The 26,553-nt window shown below is 49.6% G+C and overlaps 2 protein-coding genes across 5 annotated transcripts in view; both read right to left on the minus strand.

Annotated features, from left to right (window-relative positions):
• The window catches only part of METTL24 (methyltransferase like 24), a 50,493-nt gene extending 49,157 nt beyond the window's left edge, over positions 1-1,336 (minus strand). Inside the window, exon 1 of the mRNA XM_064170355.1 lies at positions 975-1,336. Coding sequence (XP_064026425.1) covers positions 975-1,259 — 285 coding nt within the window. The 5' untranslated portion in view covers positions 1,260-1,336. The remainder of the gene's footprint in view (positions 1-974) is intronic.
• A 494-nt stretch (positions 1,337-1,830) lies between these two features.
• On the minus strand, positions 1,831-17,631 carry DDO (D-aspartate oxidase). 4 transcript variants are annotated; one of them, XM_064170353.1, is made up of 5 exons: positions 17,142-17,631; positions 14,517-14,723; positions 14,213-14,321; positions 13,216-13,392; positions 1,831-5,127 (listed from the first exon to the last, which is right to left on the minus strand). In XM_064170353.1, exons 2-5 carry the CDS (start codon positions 14,686-14,688, stop codon positions 5,088-5,090), a joined length of 498 nt encoding a protein of 165 aa, XP_064026423.1. In that variant the 5' UTR covers positions 14,689-14,723; positions 17,142-17,631; the 3' UTR covers positions 1,831-5,087. The 4 variants fall into 4 exon arrangements, with proteins under 4 accessions (XP_064026423.1, XP_064026420.1, XP_064026422.1 ...); XM_064170350.1 differs by having other exon boundaries at positions 1,831-10,094; XM_064170352.1 differs by having other exon boundaries at positions 1,831-10,094; positions 14,517-14,728; positions 17,142-17,214.
• Positions 17,632-26,553: the final 8,922 nt, after the last annotated feature.

Genomic DNA, 26,553 nt, shown 5'->3' on the forward strand with positions numbered 1-26,553 from the left:
ACTAATTCAGTGACATAAGTGTGAGCAGAGTTATAGCCACGCAGCGCTAAAAGACCAAAGCTTGGCCTGGCTGATCTTTCATCCCTGCCACCCCGCCGCTCAGCCACCGCAACACACTTGCACACCACCTCCTCCGGCAGGGAGCAGCTCGCACGGTGCTGGCCTCCCGGCTGAACTCTAGACGCTAATGATGCTCCTCACCTCTCCAAGGGCTTTACAATCATTACCGCATCTGAACGTAATTACAGGTCCATTTACCAACTCATTAACTCATTAATCCTCATGCAGGCCACGTCTCGGAAACACTTCTCGATGTCCTTCAGCAAATGAAATGTCATTTCCTCGCCATGAACGCCATGGCCCAGGGGCTCTCTGGAGGCATTCCAAACCCGCCTGCGCGGACCTGGGTGATTTGCTCTGGGTCGCCCTGATCTAGCAGGGCTGTTGGGCTGTAGGATCGTCAAAGGTCCCTTCTAGCCCCCACCATGCCCTGTGATCCTTTCCCAAGCATGCAGTGTGACCTTTCCCGAGCCCGCTCCCACCGGGGGTGTCTCAGCCTGCCAAAGGAGCTTGGTGACTGTCAGGAGCCACACTCCCCTCTCCAGACCGAGAGCTGACCTAACCCAGCCCCTCACGACCACACTCCACCTGACCTGCACTGCTCCCAAACTCCCTGCGCCACAGGACACCTTGCTCGGAGGGCTCCGCCACGACACCTTGCTCGGAAGGCTCCGCCACGGCACCTCAGCGGCGAGCTCCGGCCGCCCCTCCTCGAGCGCCAGCAGCCCCTCAGCACCGGGACGAGACCCCTCCGCGAGGCACGGCCCCCGCGCCGCCCGCGCCCGCCGCCCGCGCCCACCGCCCGCGCCCACCGCCCGCGCCCGCCGGGGGCCCCAGGGACCGCCGGGCACCCCGCCTCTGGGGGCCGCGCCTGTCGCGACACAACGGGCCGTTCCCCCCCGAGCCTGCCTTACCTTCTTGCGGCGGTCGCCCGGGAGCTGCGGGGGGCAGCAGCGGGGCGCGGCGCTGCCTCGCCGCCCGTTGCGCACGTAGGTGACTCGCCGCCTGCCCGCCGCCGGCTGCCGCTCCGTGCCGCGGGACAGCGGGGCCGCTCGCCCCGCCGCCGCCTCTGCCACCGGCCGCTTCTCCTCCGGACACCAGGATCGCCTGGCGAGCAGCTGCAGGCAGAGGAGGAGCGCGGCCGAGAGCAGGCAGAGGCGGAAGGCCAAGCGCCGCCAGCGCGGCCGCTCCTGGGCCATGGCGTGCGGGGCGCGCTCTGCCCCGCGCGAGGCTCATGCCGCTCGCGGGCCGGGCCGCGGCCGCCGCCGAAACTTGGGCAGACCCCGCCCCGGGCCGGGGAGGAGCCGGCACAGCGCCCCGGGCTCCCTGCCCCGGGATGCTGCGCCCCGGGCGCTCCCTTCTACTAGGTGCTGCGCCCCGGGCGCTCCCTGCCCCGGGATGCTGCGCCCCGGGCGCTCCCTTCTACTAGGTGCTGCGCCCCGGGCGCTCCCTGCCCCGGGATGCTGCGCCCCGGGCGCTCCCTTTCCCGGGCAGCCCCACGGACGTGGGTCGGTGCCCAGGTAGCAGCGTGGGGCCGGCCGTGGTCACTGTCACACCCAGACCCACGCTGGCCGGGGAAGAAGTCCAGACGGCTTCTATTGAAACAACTGCCCCTCGCCGCCACCTGCTCTCTCAGCCCGTCTGTGTGGTCTGAACGTGCCTTACCTGGGTAATACAGAGACAGGTGCACGTCGGTGATAGGGCTTGGGATACAGTGAGAGGAGAGCAACAACAGAACCTGTGATGCTAAAACCAAGGAAGACCTTGTGGTTGTTGCTCTGCTCAGACAGGGCTCTTTTATTTGAATATACATTGTTCAAGCTTGTAGGAAAGCTTTGGTTTCTCAAGAATTAAACTTCAAGAGAGAGTTAAAAGATGCATTTGAATGCATTTGGGCACTTCATACTTTTGGAGTCTTGACCTTTCCTCTCTTGCCTTTTTCTCTGCAACCATACAAACACAATCTTTTATTTGAATAGGATTTCACACCCTGTCATTTATTGACCAGATGCTGACAGTTAAAAGCAGCCTTGGTGCTAAAGATGTTGTGGTATGATTTTGGCCAGCAATATTGGAGTGTATTGTGTGTTTTGTGTAAAAACTTTATGAGGTCATTTTGAAAATCATACAAAGAGAAGCAGAGTGTCCCCCTCCCCACAGCAGATGTGTGTGCCTCTGCTCCTCTGTCTACAGGAGTGAGAAATTTGCTCTGGGTCTCTTTCATTGCCTTGTACATTTACATTCCAAAGTTCTGCCATGCCCCCGAGGAACAAGGAGTGAAATGTTTATAGCTCCTCTGGTGACTTCTCAGTGACAGCTACAGTGCAAGCCCAGTCCCACTCCTGTTCCTTAAAACTGCAGCTCCCAGATCACCAAGTCCAGCTGTTGATCCAGTAGCGCCAAGTCATCATAGAATGGCTGAAGTTGGAAGGACCTTAGAGATCATCTACTCCAACTTTCCCAAGTCCACCATATCCAAATCCTGGGAAGTAGTTTTCTATGCACCAATTGACAGACTTCCCTGTTGCCAGTATCTCTGCAGGAGAGGTACAGTCCCTTCTCCTTCCCATGCCTTAAACCCCAATGAAAACTCAGGAAAAGAGTCTCTCTCTCTCTCTGTTAGCAGCTCAGAAGTAAATTGGCCACATTGGTCTATTACCCACTTAACCACTGCTGAGAAATACCTGCCTGAGCAGCTGTTAAGGCTAAAGCTCAGCTGCCTGGGTCATTAAAACCACTTCTCAGCTCGCCGCTGGTAGGCTTGAAGATAACAGCTGATAAAGAAATATGTTCATGCAGTCTCCAATTAGCTCTCCTTGAACTCGTGGGCTATTTAGGCAGCTTAACACAAGATTGATCTCACTCTTCTCAGCGAGGCACAGGCAGAGGCACTCCAGCACCACAGCCTCCTGTGCTCTGTGATGAAAGAGGTGGCTGACAATTAATGGCCTGGAGCGAGGATTACAGATCGAGATTTACCTCTGAGTCATGCTCCTGTGCACTTGTACACAGACATACCTGTACCTGTGCACATACATTCACTGCAGGAGACAGGAGAGGAATGACACAGCCCCTCAGTAGAAGATGCTCTGCAGCTCTGCTATCCCTGGGCCTTACCTTTATTTGTTTTGCCCTAATCTTTGTGGTACCCACAAACGGGACTGCATTGCCTCCAGCAGCTGTATTTCACTCCTGGAGAAGAGCAGCAGTGAATTTCATGCTCTGCCTTTTACTGAATTGCCTGATCATTCCTAACAAGCAGAACTCTGCCTGCTTTTTCACTGTGGGCTGGGACTTTTACTGACCAGGCACTAGCATAAAAATAAACAGGTGTCACCAATCAGAAGATTCCCAGTCTGGAGCAATTAAGGAGTGGTAGCTCAGGTGCAGCTCATGTGCTACTGCACAAAGATTTTTGTGATACTGCTCTGCTGTCTGCATTTCCCCTGCATCAATGCTGTAATCCCAGACAGATGTCCAGCTTGGCTTAAAAATTGCCCTGAGTTTCTACTACACACTGCTGGTAATTTGTTGTTACTTTGGACTCAGCTTTCTCATTTTTCTTCTTTTGCTTGTTAATGTACTCAATTTTACTGACACTTTAACACCTCTGAGCTCGAGGATGAATATCTTTCATTAAAAAAAAAAAGAGTGATCTGGCAGAGGGCTTAATCTATAATGCTCAGGATTCTACACAACAGCACAGCTGGAGTAATAATTATGGCTTTCAGAAGTTACATAAGCCTTTTTATTAGAGGTTTTTAATGGCTTCACATAGCACAGTACAAATGCCAAATATTGATACAGGGGATGGCAATGGCACTGGAGTAATCAAGCAGGTGCCATAATTTGATGGTGGAGAATGACTTTCACCTGCAAGCACTTGCTGAAAAGGGCTCTCCAAGGGGAGGAGGGATGCAAGCCAGAGCACTGGAGCTACTAAGGACAACAGCAGCAACCTCTCCAGGCAGCAATTTCACAAACAAACTAAGACCATAATTAATGCCCTGTGCACCCTTCCTACAGCCTGTGTTGTTTGATACACTGGCATGTGTCTGTAGACTTTATGCCTCATTAAAGGCTACAGGATCAAACGAAGGCTGAGAGTGGCTGGCAGCAGGCCTGGTGGACCTGATGGGTGAAAAGCAGCTTTTATAGGACAGGAGGTGTTCAAAAATGTCCTGGGCTAGTAGGCAGGCCAACTTAACAATATGGATCCACTTTTGATAGAGAGATCTCACCCACGTGTCTGAAAATTGTCCCAGTGGTGCAGGACACTAAATTCAGTATCATTGTTGCTGTCTACAGCTACCTGAAGGGACATTGTGGAGAGGCTGGAGCTGATCTCTTCTCACAGGTAGTTGGAAACAGAATGAGGGGGAATGGCCTCAAGCTGAGACTAGGGGGGTTTAGACTGAACATTAGGAAGAAGTTTTTCACAGAGAGAGTGGTCAGGCACTGGAGTGAGCTGCCCAGGGAGGTGGTAGAGTCACCAAGCCTGGATGTGTTTAAGGGTCGTTTGGATGTGGTGCTTAGGGCTGTGGTTTAAGATGAATCTTGTAGAGTAGGGTTCTAGGTTGGACTTGGTGATCCTGAGGGGCTTTGCCAACTTGCATGTTTCTGTGATTGCCTTTACCTGTAAGAAAAAAGGTTGCTTTTCTTACAGGTTGCTTTTCTGAACTATTACCAGGTCAGCCAGTCCTCCCCCCCAGCTGGTTACATTTGAAATGTCTTTAAAACAATCCCAGCTGGGAGGAGAAAAACGGCCTTGCCCTCAGCAGAAAAGATGCCACAGCTCCCCTGCAGCCAAGCAACCTGGCCAGGAGCAGACGGTGAGGACAGAACTCTGTGCTCTTCCCGCAGGCTCCTTCGGAGGCAGTTTGGCCTCAGTGGCACAGAGATGCTGGTACTGATTCAAAGCAGAATAGTCTCCACAGCTGAGTTTGGATAGAGATTAGCTGTTACTGCAGGGGGCTTCCTTGCAGCACAGATCTCACAGTGTGTCTGTCCCCCATCCTCAGCAATGGTCATGGAGAGCAGAGGCCAGTCAGATGCTTCAGAGATGCACTAGCAAGGACAAAGTGGGATTGTGAAGATGCAGCCACCTCTACAGGCAAGAAAGTTCAAGAAAAGACTGGATGAGGCACTTAGTGCCATGGTCTAATTGATTGGACAGGGCTGGGTGCTAGGTTGGACTGGATGAGCATGGAGGTCTCTTCCAACCTGGTTGATTCTATGATTAAAAGCTCAACCAAGCTAATGCTTAAGGTTGTGCCCCAGCTCCTACCTCACTTGTGGGCTGTTAGGAGGACAACCCTTTGCCAGAGTGCATTGAATTTCTTCAGGATCAAGGTTGTTTCTCTGTACTCTGTCAGGTGATAAAGTGCAATCTCCTGAAAGCAGAAAGGTTCTTTGCAGAGCCTGTGTGGTGCCTGCTGCTGTCCTGGTGGCAAGGCTGGAGGCAAAGCCAGAGGCTAGAGAGGGAAGCCTGCCCTGCCATCTCCTCGCAGTCCAGTCAGCATTGCAGAGGTGGCACAAACAACTATCTCAGGGGACTCTTACCTCCCCCACGAGGCAAAGGAAACGCAACTACTCTGAGCTGTATCAATGCCTGGAGCCAGGTGTGTGCTGGCTGGAGCCCAGGGCACCGTGGCAGGCAGGGAGAGACCCCAGCACTGAGACCTGCAGAGCACCAGCTGGAAGAGGTAAATTTTTCCCACTAACTTCCCACTCCTCACTTAAGCTTAACACAACATTGATCTAACACCACTGATGTACAGCCATGGGATGCCTCTAGGAACGGAAGGCTTTTCCCTCAGTCTTTGTGCTGAAGTCTTCAGCCTTGCACTGCAGAGACAAACCACAGCAAGATTGCTCTCAGCAACCCAGACAAGAACATTTTAGTGCATAATTATGGGTAAGATGCAAAAAGATGGCAAGAAAGAGGGAAAACATCTGCATGCATAGAGCTTATTGCCTTTGGCTTAAGAGGCCCATTAAATGCCCCGAAGAAAAGCTATTTATCCTTCTGTTTGAGTCAATTATCCTGCTGCAGATCTTTGTGGCAGCTTCCCCCATCAGTATTTCTGGAGTACTGACACCATGCACCCTCTGTGATCTGTGTTAGACAGTATTGTCCTGCTCTGGCAGGGGGGTTGGACTCGATGATCTCCTTGGGTCCCTTCAACCTCTAACATCCTGTGATCTGCTCAGGGACAAAAGGCACAGACCTTGCCCACCAAGGGATTCCCAGAAGCACGGCAGCCAGTGCTTCCAAAGGTCTGTAACTTACACTCTACCTCTGTGGAGAAGTGGGCTATTCCTTGGAGTCTTTGCCAGGACTTCAGATGCCTGAGCTCCTTTCTTTCCAGAAAAAAGGATCTTTTACTTTTGGAGCACACCTACCAGTGTGATTGCTCCTCTTGTAGCCCCTGTCTCAGCAACATGGGGTGGAGAAGCCCAAATCCAGTTCCCTGACTGCTCAAAGGAGATGGGCTGTCCCACCAGCCAGAGGAGTGCTTGGCTCACCAAGCTCCAAGGCACGCAGGGAGGAGAGGCTTCATCTGCTTGAAGCTCAACCCTGCACCCATTTGGCAAGGAGAAAAGCAAAAGTGAGGCTCCCTCCATGGCTCCAGCACATTCCTTGATGAAAAGGGTTTTTTCCAGGCCTTCACTTTTGCCAAAATACTGACTGGAGATGCATGTGCAGGTGCTTCAAAAACTACAGCAGGCTTCCTTGTTGTCTCTGGTGACACAGAAAATAAGCAAGCATCCTCTACCCTGTTTGGCTCATAAATGTAAGTAAAAGCTAATGGAGGGCTTGAACATCAGCTGGTGAATTGAAATGAGACCTTGAAGAGCAGAACTGGCTGTGACAGGAGCACAGCATATGATACACATGGTGCATGCCTCTTGCAATGCAAGGAAGACATTGTCCTATGGCAGGTAATGGACAAGAACAGCAACAAAGCAATGTGGGACAGGGATCTCCCAGTCCTGGCAGCCATCAGTGCTGTGAGACAGTCTTAAAGGAGGTAAAACAAAGCACAAGAACAAGCTTCTCTTGGGACTATGTGGAAATGTCATTTTAATGAAACTTTTCACTTTCAGAAAAGTCTCTTTCTGCTTTCTTTTCTCCCCAGCTGCTCCCATTCCTCATTAAGCCTTAGTTTGCCTCATGCATAATTTTCCTTCCCCACAATACCTAACCTTGACTTCTTCACTGAGAAAAAGAGACATGCAGGGGGAAAACTGCCAGGAGGACAATTCAGTGATGGTTTCCATTACCTGAGCATCCAGAGTGGTGTGTGGGCTTGCCAGGAGCCAGGCCAAGCAGTGGGCTTATGGTCCAGGGGGTGCCCTGTGGGATATCTATCCCAGGACCCCAAGTCATAGAATCATAGAATCAGCCAGGTTGGAAGAGACCTCCAAGATCATCCAGTCCAACCTAGCACCCAGCCCTATCCAGTCAACCAGACCATGGCACTAAGTGCCTCATCCAGGCTTTTTGAACACCTCCAGGGACGGTGACTCCACCACCTCCCTGGGCAGCCCATTCCAATGCCAATCACTCTCTCTGTGAATAACTTCCTCCTAACATCCAGCCTAGACCTGCCCTGGCACAACTCGAGACTGTGTCCCCTTGTCCTTGCACCTTGAGGATTTAAGGACACTTGGCTACCCCCAGACAGTAGTTTCCTCTCCAGCCTTTTGTCGGGAGGGAAGCTCGGGGACACACTGCTATAGCAACAACTTTGCCTAGGATTATCTATTAACAACAGAAAGGTGAAGGTAGCAGCACAGCAGAAACTATTTCCTCAACGTCCTTTTAGAAATTAGAAAGCATTCCCTCATGGCATTTTGCAGCTCTCTTACTGATTGGCGATTGTTTCAAGCCCTGCAGCAGCCGCCAAGTCCTGCAAGCCTGACAAGCCTGTGGGAGTTGACTGAGTGAGCATCACTGCAGTTGCTCTTGGAGACGCAGTGTGCGGGTTTCCCGCAGTAACTGCTCGGTCCAACATCGCCCTCTCGTGGAAACCCGCGAGTAAAGCAGGACAAAGTGAAGCCTCATGCAACGTAGATAAGACAGTTGTGAAAACAATACTGATGTGGGAAAAGGCATAGAGAACATAGAGTGTGGAAACCTAGTGAAATCACTTACTATGTGAGCACTGATAGCGTCATCAATCAGATAAGCACAAAGGAGGTGGGTTAAGCTTGGAGAAGAAGAATACTGGATTCAAAGATGAGAACTCCAGCCAAGAATGTGACCCACAACTGATGCCAGGTGGATGTAAGGTAGAAAGGTCAGACTGAGGAAGATATCGACCTTCCTCCCAAAGACCCTCTGGCCAGCCTGATCTAGGGTAAGGTGTCCCTGCCCATGGCAGGGGGGTTGGAACTAGACGATCCCTGTGGTGCCTTCCAACCCTGACTGATTCTATGAGTCCATGTGTAAAAGATGGGGCATTATGGAAATGAGCTCCAGGAACTGACTGTAATAACTCCACCTATTCCCAGGACTAATTATACTAAGCCTACCCCTGGACTAAAGATGTATGATTTTGTAGCATAAACATTTTACCTGAACAAGGTGAAGATGTGCAAGAGCTTTGGAGGATGACCTCCCTTTGTTACCCAGCACTGATTAAACATGCCTTACCTAATAACACTCGGTGTGTTGTGAGGTCTCATTTTCTATAAGTCAATACAAATGCCAGCCCAGGCTATGACTTTCTCTCTAATGACTACATTTATCCTAAATGAACTCAAATATATCTTGATGAAGTTTTAGCTGATACAGAATTCAACTGGAAATCAGCAACAGCCTACAGGATAGAAGGATAGATCAGCTGTTTGGCACAGTGGAGACAAGTCACCAGTGACATGCCATAGGCATCTGTAGTAAAATCACTGCTAATCCATATACTCATCTGTCAGGCAGTAAGTGGTGAGGTGGCTTGGCTTGCTGCTAGTGCAGCTTAGTCAAGGTAGTAAAAAAGCAAACTATCTGCAAGCAGCTGCAAGAACCACATCATGAGCCTGGGCAAAAACTGAACTCAGTTTGGCTGAGTTGGAATATTCCCTCACTACCCAACCCCAGCAGTGGCCTCTGAACCAGCTGGTACCATTCAGGACAGATCTCTTGCTATTAGGTAGGTCTATTCAAATGTCAGCTAAAAGCTTGTTCCTGATTATAAAGCAATTTAAGATGATGAAATAAGGGAGGGAGAAGAGGTGTCATCACTTAAATACAAGGTTTATCCCTCGTCATGAGTACCATGTGCAGTTCTGGTCCCTCCAGCATGCCTTTCAAAGGTGGCAGCTGGAAGCCAGCTGAAATACCACTGAGCATCTGCAATGGCAGAAGCTGTCAGGCTCCTTCCACCCAATAATTCAATAAAAGGCCAAAGCTGCTACTTGGAGCTCTCACACTAACCTTAAATGGGAAAGGAGTCTCTGGGATTCAAAGCTTGGCCCTTGATGAGGAGCCTCGCAGGGCAGCAATGCACTCACCCACCAGGCAAGCAGCCTCTTTGGCCGTGCCCCTGTGTACTGAAAAGCCACCTGCCCCATGACCATAGTTGTGGACCACCAGGAGCTTAACTCCTCCCTGGCTCAAGACCTCTCTGTTTAGTCTCACACTCTGCCTGGATGGCCTCAGGCCCACCTTCACCTTGACATCCTGAGCTCCCTGCAGCGAGGGCTCAAGGGAGCAGCATCTGTTGAAGATGTCTTTAGTAGTGCCAGGGTCAGGGGAGAGACTCCAGTTCTCCTTCTCCCTGGTTCCCCCTAGGGTTACCCTGTGTATCCCTGGGTAGATATAGGTGGAGCCATCCCCATCCCGGATGAAGTTCTTCACCCAAGGTGCATGAACCTCCAAAACTTGACCCCTGACAGGGAAGAGCTTCTCATCTCCCACCAGATGGTGAGCTCCAATGCCCACACAGTTGACAACGATATTGTACTGGCTGTGCAGCTCCCACAGGTCTGAAACCTTTCTGGTGTACATCTGGACTCCAGCTGCTTTTAGCCTGCAAAAAAGACTGCAGAAGTGAGGCAGAAAAGAAACCTCTAAACCCTCAGGCAATTATTATGCACATTAAGTAAACGTGCTTTGATTGTATTTAACACACTGGTCACGACTCAACAGCAGCAGAGAAAATGCCATGGGGTTTCTGTCTGTGATTTGTCTGATTCAGTCTCAGGAAAGCTGTTTTTAGCTTGTTTGGGCTGGAAAAGATAGAGCAAGTTGATCTGTATTACAGGAAGGTCTGGCATAAGACCCTAGGCAGGCAGGTCCTCACAGAATTGTTTGGGTTGGAAAGGACCTCCAAGGTCTCACTCATTGATTTCTATGACATTCCATAGCCACAGAATGAGCTGCAACAGCTCATGCAAGCTGAAAAATCACAGATTTGTTCCCCAACTCAGTGATAGTGCTGTTGTACCACCCCCTTTTTCAGGTACTACACCTTCACATTCATCTCCAACTCACCCTCCACTACCAGGAGCCACTTTGTAATCTAGTGGCATGTACGAAGCCCTGAGGTACCCAAGATGTCCCTCCAGGCTGGGCAGATGTGGCATGGGACCCCCAGGAGACCCATACCTCTCAAGAGCAGCAGTCTTGAGTCAACCAGGACAGCTCAGAGCACCATGCATCCATGCCTGCTCTTCAGCAAAATTCACCCTTTCTTGAAGTTTGCCTTTGAGCTAAATTCCAAGCTAAATTCCAACCTGAACTTGCCTAAAGCTTGAAGCTTCTCCCCATGGAAAAAAAAAAACAGGGGCATGAGATGGAGTCACTGCATGTTGCCAGCTGGATCCAGGAGCTGGGAGTCTTCAGTGAAGGTTTTAGCACGAGTGAATAAGGGGACAGGCCTGTGAGGATGATGCACTGTGGGAAATCCTGCCCTTTGCAATGTGCTGGCAGCTGGCAAAGTGATCCCCACTGCTACAAAGGCAGTGGTTTCCCATAAAGCAGGGGGTGAGCTGAGGGTCTAGGGCACAGCTGGTGCTCTGGGGACTGGAGTTTGGGTGCAGCAAGACACTGAGGCTGGCCAGGGAGACAGAGGACAGGGGGAGTGTCTGATGTAGCAGCTTTAGCTGGGCAGAGAGCTGGGAGAGCTCATAAGCATTGCAATGGAGACTCTGCCATCACACCAGAAAAATATACACCAATTAAAAACCTCCTGAATTCAGAAAACTCCTGAATTTGGGTAAGCAGGAAGAAAAAATTATCCTAAAAGCCATTTTGGATCAGCAAGGTGGGCACAAAACCCAATTTACCTTGTGGCCTGCTGAGAGAATGGTCTATAAATACAGCTCAGGTCACTGGGGGGTTGAGCATTAGTTACATGTTTAATGTGCTCTCATTTCTCATCACCAGAGAGAAGAGAAAGTAAAAAAGAGCTTTATCATCTTATTGAACTACATCCTTTGAGAAACAAGGAGGTTAGATCAGGAGAAAAGGGGAGAGCAGAAATGGCATGGCAGACACTAAATGGGTTGTACAACTTAATTGTGCTTCAGCAGCAATTTCCCATCCAGGTAGGCAATGCAACACAATAGAGCATGTGCACCGAGGAGACAGCACAGACCTCACAGGGCACTGGTGCCACAGAGCACTCCCAGCCTGGCTGGCTGCTCTCCTGCAAGCTCTGCAGCAAGAGGAGAGGCATCCAAGCAGGCAGCTGACAATTTGCCCCATGCTGTCAGTGCACCTCTCTTTACTTCACCTCAAATCAGCTTGTGGCTATTGCTCTCGCCCAAGTGGAGGCAGCTGACTTCCCACTCAAATGGACTCAATGTATGGCCCAGCTGTCAGAACCTGTTCAGCTCTGCACCCTGACTCTCCTATGGTTCTCCAAAATCCACATATTTTGGGGACAACTGGAAGCTGGCAAATTTCCTAACGTTCAAGCTAAGCCAGGCATGAACTCGGAAGCCACAACTCCTCAAAGGAAGTGCAGCCCCCATCTCATGCAGGCAAACATTCCCAAAAGGCCTGTACCAAGATGATGCCATTTGCCCTTTTCTCTCCTGACTGGATTAAGAAATTACTCCAATTTCCAACTGTTGACCAGGTCTTAAGTGTAAAGTCTTCACAGATACGACATGCCAGCAGTGTGCACTTGCAGCCCAGAAAGCCTGGGCTGCACCAGGAGAAGTGTGACCAGCAGGGCCAGGGAGGTGAGATCTGGTGAGATCCCACCTGGAGTACTGCATCCAGTTCTGGAGCCCCCATTACAAGAGGGATGTGGAGATGCTGGAGAGTGTCCAGAGAAAGGCCATGAGGATGCTCACAGGGCTGGAGCAGCTCTGCTGTGAGGACAGACTGAAAGAGTTGGGGCTGTTCAGCCTGCAGAAGAGGAGGCTCCCAGGTGACCTTCTTGTGGCCTTCCAGTATCTGAAGTGGGCTACAAAAAAGCTGGGGAGGGACTTTTTAGGCTATCAGGCAGTGACAGTACTGGGGAGAATGGAGCAAAGCTGGAGGTGGGGAGATTCAGAGTGGACATGAGGAGGAAGTTGTTGAGCATGAGAGTGGTGAGAGGCTGGCAGGGGTTGCCCAGGGAGGTGGTTGAGGCCCCAAGCCTGAAGGTGTTTAAGGCCAGGCTGGATGAGGCTGTGGGCAGCCTGACCTAGGGTAGGGTGTCCCTGCCCATGGCAGGGGGGTTGGAACTAGATGGTCCTTGTGGTCCCTTCCAACCCTGCCTGATTTTATGATTCTATGTTCCCAGACATGCTGTTCTCCCAGGGCTTGGATGTATCACCAAGAACAGAGGGATATTACTTGGGAAGTTTGGCAAATGAGGATCACCCATACATTATCTTAGGATGTGGCAAGTTCCCAATGCACCTTCAATGTCTGCCTGGCCAAGTGTGGCCTCTATGGCTATGCCAATCTTATGTCTAGAGGTGTTCCTACTCTAAGCCCCACTGCAGAGCCACAGTGGAAGAAGTGGACATTGCTTAAGTGATGCCTTTCATGTGTTGGAAAAATTGGGTATTTATTTCTTCTGCCCCTCTCCAAGGATTTTCCCTAGGGAAAATCAACCCTTTCCAGGTTTTGTTCAAACCTAAGCTTCTCCAGGAGTCACCTCCAGTCCCTCTGAACAGCTTTCTGAGTGCCCAGCCTGTACCAAAACCTACCTTTTCTCCAGCCACAGCAGGTAGGGTGGGCAGTCACATTTCAGTGTTGTAAAGGCCTGACCAAACTGGTGCTGTGGAAACTTCTGGAGTTCTGCTTTGGACATTGGTCGAAATCCCAGGACAACATCTGACCAGAAAGGTGACTCTTCCTTGGGAGTGTTTTTAAAGATCTGCCACCTAGAAAGACAGAGAAAAAGATGTAAAGCATAGCCACTATTGCTCTGCCATGTTATGTACCATAATCTTAGCACAATCCAGGAATCCAGGAGCCTATTCCCACTCATCAGTGTGGCTCTGCAATGAGGTTAACAGCAACAGGGGAACTCTGCTGCAAGCTACTGCAATGCCTGCCTTGACAAACTGGCAGAGGGCTGCCAAAGCCAAATGAGGGTGGCACAGTGGGGTAAAGAAACTGGAGCTGTACTACAATATACTACTGTAGCTGCATGTATCTCCAGCTGCAGAACTACAAAGCCCCCTCACACACTGTCCCCACCACGGCTGCAGCCACCCTGGCTGAACCTTCATATAGGGCCATTTGCACCCCTGGTCACAATGTTCTGGGTATCCCATGAAGCTACAGAGTGTGTGGCCTCAACAGACCCAAAAGGCAAATTTCTCTGGACACCACAGGCAGCATAAAACACCCCTAACACTCTCCCCTCCACAAACTGTGTCCCTGTACCTGCAGAAAGTCCCATCCCTAAGGAGAACAGCATTGCTGACAGCAACTGGCGGATGACAGTAGGAAAACATCAGTTATTAAAAGACAGCTGGTGCTGGCCAGTCTTGGATGGTTTCTCTGTGCACAGCTCTGTGGGAGTTTTGCTTGAAAATGCATCCTACCTGAGCAGCTGCAATGCACTGTCCTGGGAATATGGTAATAAGTGCTCCTCCCATGAAGGGAATAGCCTTGAACTCCAGCAAGGAAAACCTCTCTGCCTGCTCCATCACACAGAACAAACATACCAACAGCTGCCCCAGAGGCCTTACTTACCCAGAGACCAGGTGAATGCCAGCCTCCGATGCCTCTGCTGAGTTGCTGATGGCAAAAAGGTAAGAGAAGGTCTCTTTGAACCACTGCTTCTGCACATGGATTGCTGTGCCTGCAAGGGAACAAAATCAGACATGCAGAGAGCAGCAGTGCAAGGAACAGAAGCATACAAGCTAGTGTGGAGGAGACAGGACAGGTGGGGAGCACAGGTCACGGCACTTTTCCTCCTGTACCTCTGTGCTCTGCTGCATAGAGGCATGCAGCTGCATGAGGTGCCATGGGCAATGCCACGCTGGGTTGCACGCACCTGGGTAGGTGTGAGGGATCAGCATCCCAGCTGCAACATCACTGGTTGTGTTGGGGCTGAACTGGTCTGAGAGGACAGCCACAGAGCAGCTGGGGCAAGTCTCCACTATGCACAGTGCTGTGGACAGGCCGATAACTCCTGCGCCAACCACTGCCACCTTGGGCGCTGCCATCTCTGGGCTGCAGAGTCAGAGGAGAGAGGTAGCTCCTGCACTTGGAAAGAACACATCCCATGTCACCAGCAGCCCTGCTGGGCACCCATCCTTGGTCCCTGTACCTGCCCACATGACACACTGCCTCGGCCAGATTCATGGGCATCCAAGCTTGCCACACTCTCCTGGCAGCACACAGTGTCCCCCAGGAGCCCCAAGAGTCTGCCCATTAGCCTCTCTCTGCCTTGCTTTACAACCTGCTTTATGTCCTGGAGCAGCTCCGCTCCGCTCCTCAGCATCTCCAGCTGCTGACTGCTGCTCCAGGAGGTGCAGTGTCTTTGTCCTTGTCCTGGACAAGTTTTGGAGCTTGGCACCTGCCCTGGTGAGTGGCACACAGCTCCTGGTTGACAGTCACCTGTCCCAGTGAGGTGCCAGCTCTTAGACTGACAGAGCCATGAAGCACAATTTAACCCTGCAACTCCCCAAAGCCAGGAACTAAAAGGACCCAGAAGAAACTGGGCCACTTCAGAGGTGATAAATCCTTCAGCAGCTTTGAAGCAGATGAGCTGGGGTGCACCTGCTGGCTCAGGCACTCCTTCAAGAGGTTACTACCAAAAGCTGAGCAGGGATGTAGGGGAATAATCTCCCTTGGCTATAGCCTTTATGTTCTCCTGGCGTATCTACCAATATTCACTTTGGGAGAGGATGCTGAGCGATAGAGACCTTTGGTCTTACTTCCTTGCGGTCTTGCTGTCTCCTGCAGGACTCACTCTTCCTTGGCTGTATAAATCCAGCCTCACTGTTTGCTTTCTGAGAACCTTTCCTGGACAGCAGTGCTTGCAGTTACAAGGATAGGCTGATTTCCCTCCCTCCTGTGGCTTTTGGCATCTTTCATACGCGTTTAGGCAAGACAGACTCTGTGGGACTATGATAGCTCAGGGTTTATTTATGAGGTCCTTGCTCGTAACTCTTCACACAGCTTCTCACTTACCCCTGAGCTTTTACTCTTTAAAATTTGATGTCCCTACTATGTAGGAAGAGAGAGGAGCAGGCACTGTTTCCTGTCATTGCATTCCTTCTGCATTGCAGCCAAGGGTTGTCCCAACCTCTCTTCTTCTTCTCGAGGAGACATTTAGCTTTCTTCACATTAATTATTTTATCTTCTTTCACAAACCAAGCCTAAAAGCACCCACACAGCAAGAAAAGAAGACACTCTGCAGGGGTAAGGATGGGCTCTGAACCAGTATTGTCCTGGTAATTGTTAGTAACACCAAAAAACAAAAGCACAAAAGAAAGACAGACAGAAGACTACCAAGAAATTAGGGGAGTTTCAATAAGGCTGAAATGACTTTTCTTAGGAAAACTGGTTCTGAGAAAGGTCTCTAGAAGACATTTTTATTGACAAACCTCCTTGCCCAGCACTGGCAGCTGTGGAATCTGCGTGTGGCTGTCAGCATGCCCAGTGAGCCTCCCAGCAGGCCACGGATGACCACAGCTCTGCTGGGTACGGCATGTGTCTGCCGGAGATGTCCCCTGGGCTGTCTCTCACCACTCTCCTTTGCCGAAGCCCTTAGGACTGTAATGGAGATTGAATTTCCAGACTGAATTTCTCCTCACCGCTGAGGAAGAAGAGGGGGAGCTGGGGCTCAGGTTTCAGACATCTTCCCAGATGGGATTTCTGCAGAGGGGCTGGTTTGGTATCAACTGATCCCAGCGTTGCAAAAGCCAGCGAGGGTGGGAAGGGGCTGCTGGCAGGGCTGCAGCCCAGGGGAATGGCTCAATAGTTCATGACAGGCACCCATCAAGCACACCATTTTCATACCACTTACTGCTGCAGCACATCAAGCCTGACTGTGCCAATGTGCCAAAGACTAACTGGGCGCAAAGCAGAAGCTACACACAGCTTGTACCCACCAGCACAGCTCGGGCTTTGCAGAGCCACTGACCCCACTGCAAGGGCGAGGCTCACCAGTGGCCCTGCCCTGGCAGCCCAGCTACTAGCACTAGCAACCTCCACCTACAGCAGCTACACCTTGAGTGATGCTCCCACTTTCTTCCTAAACTGGAGAGCACTGTGGCCCTTGCTCCCCACCAGGCGAGGGCTGTCGAGCCCACTGCCTGCGTGTGTGCGGCGGGGAGCAGGGAGAAGGTGAGGATTTGAAGGGGCAAGGTGAGCTCTAAGCGGGAGCATCTCACAGCCAAACCCCGCGGCTCGGTGCTAGCAGCAGCGGTGCCAGCCGCCCGCATGCACTGCGAACACTGCTCGGTGTGCGGCCTCAGCCGCTCCCTGCCGGAGCCTCAAGCGCTGGTTTGTACCCCATGGAAAGTCCCCAGGGCAGCGCTCCGTTCCCAGCGGTCGCCTTCCCCCGCCCTCGGCAGCAGGGAAAAGGCTCTGGCACCCAACAGCTCTCACTCCCTCTTCGACCGCAAGTGCAGCCCAAAGCAAATAAACACGCAGGGAGAGAAGGCAATACCTGGTGCGGAAGAGCAGGAGGCCCTCGGTGCCGCCTGGGAGCGCCGCCGCCCCGGGAGCCGGCGGGGGTGCGTGGGCGGGCCGGGGCTCGGGCCCCTGCCGGCTGCTCGCTTTCCCCGGGGCCGCTTCCCGAGCGGGCAGCCCCGGTGCCTCCGCTAATGAAGGGGCCGCTTGTCCCGGGCAAAGGCCGGCGCTGGCAGCGGTCCCGGGAGAGAGAGTTCTCGCTGCCCGTGTGCGCTGCCGCGGCCGGACCCTGAGCCGCTGCCTCCGACTGCCCTCTTCGACCGCCTCGGCGCGCTCCACCGGAGGAGCCAAGGCTCCGCTGCCCTCTAAAGAATATACTGGGGCTGTGTGGTTTTTTCCCCCTATCTTACAAGCAATTAATTCTGTTTTGAGAAGTTTCTGCAGCTGCCCTAAGACTGCATTGCCACAGCGCCCAGCAGCTGGGCTAGCAGCCAGCATGGCAGGAACGCGATGTGTCCATGGCCATTCCAAGGGGGAGGGGAAAACTTGTTGCTTTGCCAATAACTGGCACACAGACAGCCAGCAGGATCGGCTGGATTAACGTTTTTCAGCTGCAAAACACAAGCTTGCCAAAACAAACCTGCTGCAGGATCTCTAGAGTGAGACTGTAGCTGGGTTTCTTGACTCTAGGGCGTTTGCCACTTGCAGGATACTTTGGCTACGAAAGTCCAAGCACTTGTCCCTTGACCAGTGTTTGCAGACCAATGCTTCCAGCTCTGTGGAACAGTATTTGCCATGGGTCTTCCAAGCAGGTGCCTTTTATTCATAGACATCTGAGGTACAGACCTGAAGGGCATCTGTGCTTAAGAGCAGGAGCATGCAGAACACACAAGCAGCAGTTCTTGCCTCCCAGTCCAGCTGTGTTCTTCCGTGGTGAAAGGATGCATCACCCATATGTAACCACTGACCTTTTTAGATGCATATTTTTTAGATTCTCTTCTCGTTTAACAGTGAAAGGAGCAAGGAATAATAGCCTGGGTTTGGTTTTTTTTTCCTGAGAGTTCTAAAAATAGGAGATTGAATAAGACTTGGAAAGGAGGTAGAGGAACAGAGCAGCTTTGCTTGCTTAGAAATGAAATGGTTGGTGGAGTTGGTGTATTGGTTGTGAAATGTGCACTATTCCAAGTCAGTGGAGGGTGTCTACAACAGCTTTGGAGAGGATCCTTTCACATAGGGAAAGATCCTTCAAATGTAAGCAGAGGTCATAGTGCCAGCTAAGATTAAAATTGCCCACTGTTTTCTCTTCCCAAGATTCTGCTGCTTCTTGTTTAAAACTCTTTTGTCTTGGATGTTTGTTCAAGGCTGAAGGTTTCAGGCAATTCCCAGAATGAGACTTAGGGAATGCAGGCTGGTTTGGGATACCATCTCTTACAGTCATTTCATTCAGCAACTCTTCCTCTTCCATGGGTTAAAGTATTTTGGAGTGCTGAACACTGTTTTCCTGCAGGGCCCATAACTGAGGTACACCATCTTTTAGGGTGAAGAAAAAGCTTTGTTGGCCCTTTCTATGTAGTGCAGATTTACAACTTCCCACCACAAATGTTTGTTTATCCATGCAGGTGTCCATAAAAAGAAACAGTTTCACTTCACCAGGAGGCTGGAGCCAGGCTCTTCTCAGTGATGCCCCATGACAGCACAAGGGGCAATGGGTGGAAGCTGAGGCATAGGAAGTTTCATTTAAACATGAGGAGGATTTTTTTTCCCTGTGAGGGTGACAGAACACTGGAACAGGCTGCCCAGGAGGGTTGTGGAGTCTTCCTCTCTTGAGATGTTCAAAACCCACCTGGATGCATTCCTGTGTGATCTGGTCTAGGTGATCCTGCTCTGGCAGGGAGGGTTGGACTGGAGGAGCTTTGCATGTCCCTTCCAGCCCCTGACATTCTGTGATTCTTTAATGCTGCCACTGTTCTTCTTACCTCTACTCTTCCCTGCAGGGCCCACACTAATGAAGCTCGGTATTGAGGCCTTCAAGACATGAGAAGTTTTTTGCTACAGACATTGATGCTCTTTCATGCAAGATGGGGAAAAGCAGAAGGACAGACCAGAAGCTCTGCATGGCAGCCCCACTGCTGAAGCCCCCTGTGGACGTTTGTGTAGCTGTTATTCCATGTGTTGTGCAAAATGTGTCATTTGGAACTAACAAATCATTGGCAAAATCCTATTCCAAATGCAACACACCACCTATTTTATTTCAAGAGCAGTGCTGACAGACCCTGTCGTAGTTGTGTGTGGCTATTGTAAGCTCTGAGTCACTCAGGAAGAGTGTGCCAGCCTTCTGGCACAGAACAAACACAGCCCTGATGGTGTTTGGAGCTGTTTCTGAACAATGACTGGCAGTGGCATCCCAGCTCACCACTAACCCAGCCGGAACATTGCTTAAGAAGTGCTTCCTTCTCTCTCAGCATTCCCTCTGCTTTGTGTGCAGAGCAGTAAGAATAAGCAGAAAGGACCTCTGTAAACACAGCAGTCCTGGCCTGTTTATGATCTTAGGAAGGACATGAAATCAAACACCAGTGGCCTTGGCAAGTTAACCACTGCAGCAAAAAGAGGTTTAGCTGCTGCTTGCTTTGCTGTTTCCCTGTGTTATTTACTTACTTCCAGGGGAATTCTCTCAGGATCAGAAGGGTTCCAGAAACACTGACATTCCTACTGAAAAACATTTACTGAGGGATTGCCAGTTTATCCCTGGTTCTTTTGCTTTGTTCATGATCACCTCTATCCAAACTGCTTTTCATTCTCATCACTGGCAGTGAGACTGTGGAATCTTCATAGAATCAGTCAGGGTTGGAAGGGACCACAAGGATCATCTAGTTCCAACTCCCCTGCCAGGGGCAGGGACACCCTACCCTAGGTCAGGCTGCCCACAGCCTGATCCAGCCTGGCCTTAAACACCTCCAGGCTTGGGGCCTCAACCACCTCCCTGGGCAACCCCTGCCAGCCTCTCACCACTCTCATGCTCAACAACTTCCTCCTCACATCCATTCTGAATCTCCCCACCTCCAGCTTTGCTCCATTCCCCCCAGTCCTGTCACTGCCTCATAGCCTAAAAAGTCCCTCCTCAGCCTTTTTGTAGACCCCCTTCAGATACTGGAAGGCCCCAAGAAGGTCACCTTGGAGACTCCTCTTCTGCAGACTGCACAGCCCCAACTCTTTCAGTCTGTCCTTGCAGCAGACCTGCTCCAGTCCTCTGAGCATCCTCATGGCCCTTCTCTGAACATGCTCCAGCATCTCCACATCCCTCTTGTAATAGAGGCTCCAGAACTGGATGCAGTACTCCAGGTGAGGCCTCACCAGAGCAGAGTAGTGGAGGAGAATCACCTCCCTTGCCCTGCTGGCCACACTTCTCCTGATGCAGCCCAGGCTCTGATTGGCTTTCTGGGCTGCAAGTGCACACTGCTGGCTCATGTTGAGCTTCTCATCCAGCAGCACCCCCAAGTCCCTCTCCTCAGGGCTGCTCTCCAGCCACTCACTGCCCAGCCTGGATTTGTGCTTGAGATTGCCTCAACCCAAATGCAGGATGTTGCACTTGGTCTTGTGAAACCTCATGAGGTTGGCTTGTGCCCACCCCTCCAGCCTGTCTGCTGCACCACACAGCTTGGTGTTGTCAGCAAACTTGCTGAGGGTGCAGTCAATGCCTCTGTCCATGGCCCTGACAAAGTGGAATCTTCCCAGGGACCACCTCCAAGTGTTTCTCCTCATATTCCCATGCAAGTCAGCTCCTCTTCATGCAGAACTTTATGAGGCAACATTAATAACTTAGATGCCTGTGAGCACTCTGTGGCTGGATCTTAATCATCGACAATAAACACCTGAGCAGCATGCAAATGTCTGTTAGACAGGAATGCAGAGAGAAGAGCTGGGTTGTCACTGAATGAGACATTGCTCATTACTTCTGGTTATTCAGAAACCTAGGTCAGTATTTCTTTGAAAGAGCTGCTTTTGTCTCCAAACCTCTCTTGTAATCATTTATATATAGCAGTCATATTAAAACCAGGGTACTTAGAATCATCCAGTCCAATCTAGCACCCAGACCATGGCACTAAGTGCCTCATCCAGGCTTTGCTGCTTGAACACCTCCAGGGACCACAACTCCACCACCTCCCTGGGCAGCCCATTCCAATGCCAATCACTCTCTCTGCCAAGAACCTCCTCCTAACATCCAGCCCAGACCTCCCCTGGCACAACTTGAGACTGTGTCCCCTTCTTCTGTTGCTACTTGCCTGGGAGAAGAGACCAACCTCACCTGGCTGCAGCCTCCCTTCAGGTAGTTGTAGACAGCAATGATGCCCTCAGCATCTTCTTCTCCAGGCTAAACACCCCCAGCTCCCTCAGCCTCTCCTCACAGGGCTGTGCTCCAGGCCTCTCCCCAGCCTTGCTGCCCTTCTCTGGACACCTTCCAGTACCTCAACATCTCTCTTGAATTGAGGAGCCCAGAACTGGACACAGCACTCAGGGTGTGGCCTGAGCAGTGCTGAGTACAAGGGAAGAATAACCTCTCTTGTCCTGCTGGCCACACTGTTCCTGAGCCAGGCCAGGATGCCATTGGCTCTGCTGCCCACCTGGGCACACTGCTGCCTCATGTTCAGCTACTATTTACCCTTTCAGATCCCTTTGTTCCTGGCTGCTCTCCAGCCACTCTTTCCTCAGCCTGTAGCACTGCTTGGGGTTGTTGTGGCCCAAGTGCAGAACCCTGCACTTGATTTTGTTTACTTCCTCTTATGAACTATATAATTTGGGGGGGTCTTGACTTTTCTCAGCTTGATTGAGCTCAGTGCTTTTGATATCACTACATCAGGGGTGATTCACATTTTTCAGCTTTAGCAAACAACCATTTGAGCCATTCACTCTGGTTACCATCAGGGAGGAACCGAAGTCATCTGGCAAGCACATACAAAGCCATTAAAATGAAGCCAAGTGATGGGTGTAACCTGGTCAGAAAACATCAGATTAATAAAATATGCATGGAAAATGGAGAGGTTTTGCACTAATTAGAGATTTAAAGGAAAGGGAAAACAAAAAGATTCCTAAGAATGGCCAAGAGAACAAATCACAAAGAATAAGGGCTATAAATTGCTGCCATTCTCATTTTTCTTGCACTGTCTGCTCATTCCAGCTCCTGCATAAGGAAGTTCCAGTTTGCAAGCTGAAAGGCTCTTTAATAAACTTCCATACCAAATTTAGGACAGAAACATTTTTCTTGTGGTGCAAGTGACCAGCAATTAAGACAGGTAAGAATTCTAAGCCAGTATCTCCTAAACCCATTATGTAAGTCTAGAGACATTGATGGGTGCAATAAATCTGCACTGAGAAGATGACAAATGCCAAGATAAAAGAGCCTAAGGATTGGGCTAAGAAACTGTGAAAAAAAGAATGATTTTTTTTTAATGAGCAATGAGAGGAAATGCACCCCCCAGGAACAGAAGCATTTGTTCTCAAACCCAGTGTGTTCTGGCAAAAGGGTTTAGATAATGTCTGTCTGTCTTAAGGGCATGAACTCAGCTCACCCTGTCTGTGCCACGTTTATAACATATGCCTTGTGTTAAACATAGTTTTGTCCATATGGAAAAAACAAGCAAACAGAGATGCCAGAGACATATAGACATATTCCCCTGCCTTTCTTACAGGTTCCAGGTTGAAGAATAGGATACCCCAAGGCATTCTCTAAGCTATTCATATATAAAAGCACAAAAGCTGTACCTGTAGACCAATACACTTTTTATTTCCAGAGGAATAAAAAAAAAAACAACCAGTAACATCATTAGCTGAGGGAAATTCAGGTCTCATGTGAATCAAAGGCTGAATGCCAGCTGACTCTAGTGACAGGAAGAATTGGCTTTTGAGCTTAAAAGCCAGTGAGCCACGTTGCCCTTTAGACTCGTCATTCAATGTCAGCTTCTAAGACTTCTTCAGTATCATTGTGCATTTCAAGTTCTCTTTCTTTCCTTTTTTCCCTTTATTTTATATATACTGATTACAGATGACCAGGTCCTGAATCTCTTCAGTCAAAGGGACACAGAACTTGCATTGTTTGTACTTAGAAGGGTAACCCCCAAATAGTTACTTGGCAAGTACGGAAGTGGAAACAGTAGTTTAATTATTTAGTATCTTGTTAGAAACAGACTGTATTTAGGGTCTTGTTAGCAATAGACTATATTTATTATCTATCTTGCTGGAAATAGACTGCATTTACTAACTTTCTTTTTAGAAATAGACTGCATTTACTATCTGGTTAGAAATAGACAGCACTTACTAACTATCTTGTTGGAAATAGACTGCATTTACTATCTAGTTAGAAATAGTCTGTGTTTAGTAACTATCTGGTTAGAAATAGACTGTATTTAGTATCTGGATAGAAATAGACTGTATTTTACCATCTTGTTAGACACAGACTGTATTTAGTGACTATCTGGTTAGAAACAGACTGTATTTAGTAATTGTCTTGTCAGAAATAGACTGTATTTTACAATCTTGTTAGACTATACTGAGTAAATATCTTGTTAGAAATAGACTGTACTGTGGCAGTCAAGACTAAGGAGCTTTACACAGGACCTTGTGCTAATAAAGGAGGGAGTATCAGTGTGAAAGAATGCAAGTACTTGGAGCTCTGTGTGTGGGGAGGGTGGTTGTAGTGCCAGACACTACCAGTGTAATTCCTTGTTAGGTGTACTGCATGATGTTTTCTTTTTCAGGACGGTTAAACCCGTGTTTAAGGCAGGGCATGCAGGGCTTGGCAACAGATCTTGCAGATAAGGAGAGTTATTCTGCTCTGGGAAGTGGAGAGGGATCTGAGAGCAGTGGAAGAATACTGGGCCTGCTCTTCAGCACAACAGAAAACCACAGCATGTGAGTAATCTTATCTTTACTCATCAAAGTCTGCTTTCAGACTTTCATTCTGAATAATGACGTGATTACTCAGGCAGGGAAGGCTGAGCATGTGTTCCTGCTGAACTCATCTCTGGACAGAAGCCACACTCTTCTATGCACTTCTCTTTGCAGGTTGTCTCTGCAAATCCTGGAACACCAGAACTGAAGGGAGCACAGAGACTTTTTTGCTTTCTCTATAATCATAACACAAACACCTCACACTAGATCAGGCTGTTCAGAGCTTCATCCAACCTGGCCTTAAACATCTCCAGGGATGGGGCCTCAACCACCTCCCTGGGCAACCCATCCAGGGTCTCATCATGCTCATGGTGAAAAACTTCTTCCTAACATCCAGTCTGAATCTACCCATTTCTAGCTTTGTTCCATTCCCCCCAGTCCTATCACTACCTGACATCCTAAAAAGTCCCTCCCCAGCTTTCTTGTAGGCCCCCTTCAGATACTGAAAGGTCACAATAAGGTCACCTCAGAGCCTTCTCCTCTCCAGACTGAACAGCCCCAACTGCCTCAGTCTCTCCTCATAAGAGGTGCTCCAGGCCTCTGATCATGCTCGTGGCCCTTCTCTGGACACCATATGATACAATATGATTTTGCCCTAATAACAAGATGAAAATGCTACTTGGCACTTTAGGACAGTGCCCTTTGGTAAGGGGACGTCAACCATTATTCTGGCCACTGAAACTAATATGACTCTGCAGATACAACTGAAAGACGTCTCTACAGCATATAGAATGCTTATCTACAGGTGTTTGTAGATGTCTTGTTTTGGGACACATGGAAAAGAAGCAGGCAAGGAAGAGTTGTTTTTATGAGCTCATACTAGCTAACAACAGTATGTACCCAAGGTGACAAAAACTCTTGAATTCAGAACAGGTTCAGGTAAGAGACGATTGGCTGAACATGCCAAAGCTTCCTGTGCTGGCCAAGTGAAGATGATACAGATCTGGCAAGGAAGACACCCTCAGGTCTGGCAGGGGACTGGAAAAGGGGAGGTGGGACAGAAAGCCACAAAAATAGCACCCAGAAGGATGCATTCTTATCTAGCAGTGTCCTGTGGTCCACAGTCATGAGGCAGAATCACTGCACCAGCACCTAAGTGTTGACGCACGCATAAGGTGCAGAAAGAGAAAGCCATTTACAGACACTGATTATAACTAGTAGCATGAACTGGCACCTTTCCTACTGATCACTGTTCTCCAGCTATCATTTTGTAAATTATTGTTTTCTGACTTTATGTATCAGGGAAAAAGATGAGCTATAGGCAGCTGATCTGAGAAAAAGTGGTTATAGACACCACGTCTACTAAACGTTCCTCAACTACATCCATCTCTGTGCAAAGAGCCTGAGTAAGACTCATGTCATTTAGTCTATTCCACTGAGGAATGAGAGGGTCTTGATCACAGAAACATTCCATTTGGAAAATGCCCTCAGAATCATCAAGTCCAGCTTCTGTCCCTACTCTACAAAGTTCATCCCTAAACCATATTCCCAAGTATCACATCCAAACGACTTTTAAACAGATCCAGGGTTGGTGACTCCCTGGGAAGCGCATTCCAGTGCCTGAGCACTCTTGCTGTGAAAAAAGGTTTCCTAACGTTCAGTCTAAACCTACCCAGTTGCAGCTTGAGGCCATTCCCTCTTGTTCTATCACTGTTTACCTGCAAGAAGAGCTCAGCAGCAGCCTCTCCACAACCTCCTTTCAGGTAGCTGATGAAGGCATTTAGCAAAGTCACTGGATTAGCATCAGAGTCTTCATCATTTTTAAGAGCTAGGTCTGTGCTGAAGTGAGTGAGAAGGGGAGCACTAAAATAATGGTCTGACATGAGTACAACTTTCAAAGGCATCAGGCTTTTTCATTTTAGCTAAACTAACAAGAACTAAGACAGCAGTAGATCCAGTGAATGTTTTGTTGGTTTGTTTTTCCCTCCTAAACTACAAGAAAAGTACATTTACCATTCAACAGAATGAATATACAAACTATTTGCACATGTTGCAAACTTAGTTGTTATTTTTTTTCAGTCAGAAGCTGTTCCATAGAAGGCTTGGTTAGAAATGGCACTTTTTCTGGTAGAGAACTTAGAGGAGTGGGGAAGAGAATAAATTAGTTAAACTTCACAGTTATTGATATGCCCTGATGCAGTGTTAAGGCTTCTCTCCTGATTTAGAACTGTCTTTGAGTTTACCAGGTCTCAACTCTGTAACTGTCAGCTGCAGCAGGAACTGACAGAGGAGCTGATAGGGCACTTAGTGCTGGGTTTGCAAACCTAACTGCAAAAAATGTGAAGCAAATAATTGGTTGGTTGGTTGGTTGTTTTTCTTTACCTATATGTAACCAGTAGGCTGCATCGTTTAATCATTCCAACTGGTCACAGCAAGACAGATAGGTTTTCTGAAGTCTAGGTAAAGTTTATCAAGGGAGTTAGAAATCCCAGCAAAGTTTCTGCAGTACTTCAGTCAGGGAGAGTTTATCAAGGGATTTAGAAACCCTAGCAAAGTTTCTGCAGTAC

Source organism: Pogoniulus pusillus, chromosome 33 (assembly GCF_015220805.1).
Source record: "Pogoniulus pusillus isolate bPogPus1 chromosome 33, bPogPus1.pri, whole genome shotgun sequence".
Classification (NCBI taxonomy): Eukaryota; Metazoa; Chordata; class Aves; order Piciformes; family Lybiidae; genus Pogoniulus; species Pogoniulus pusillus.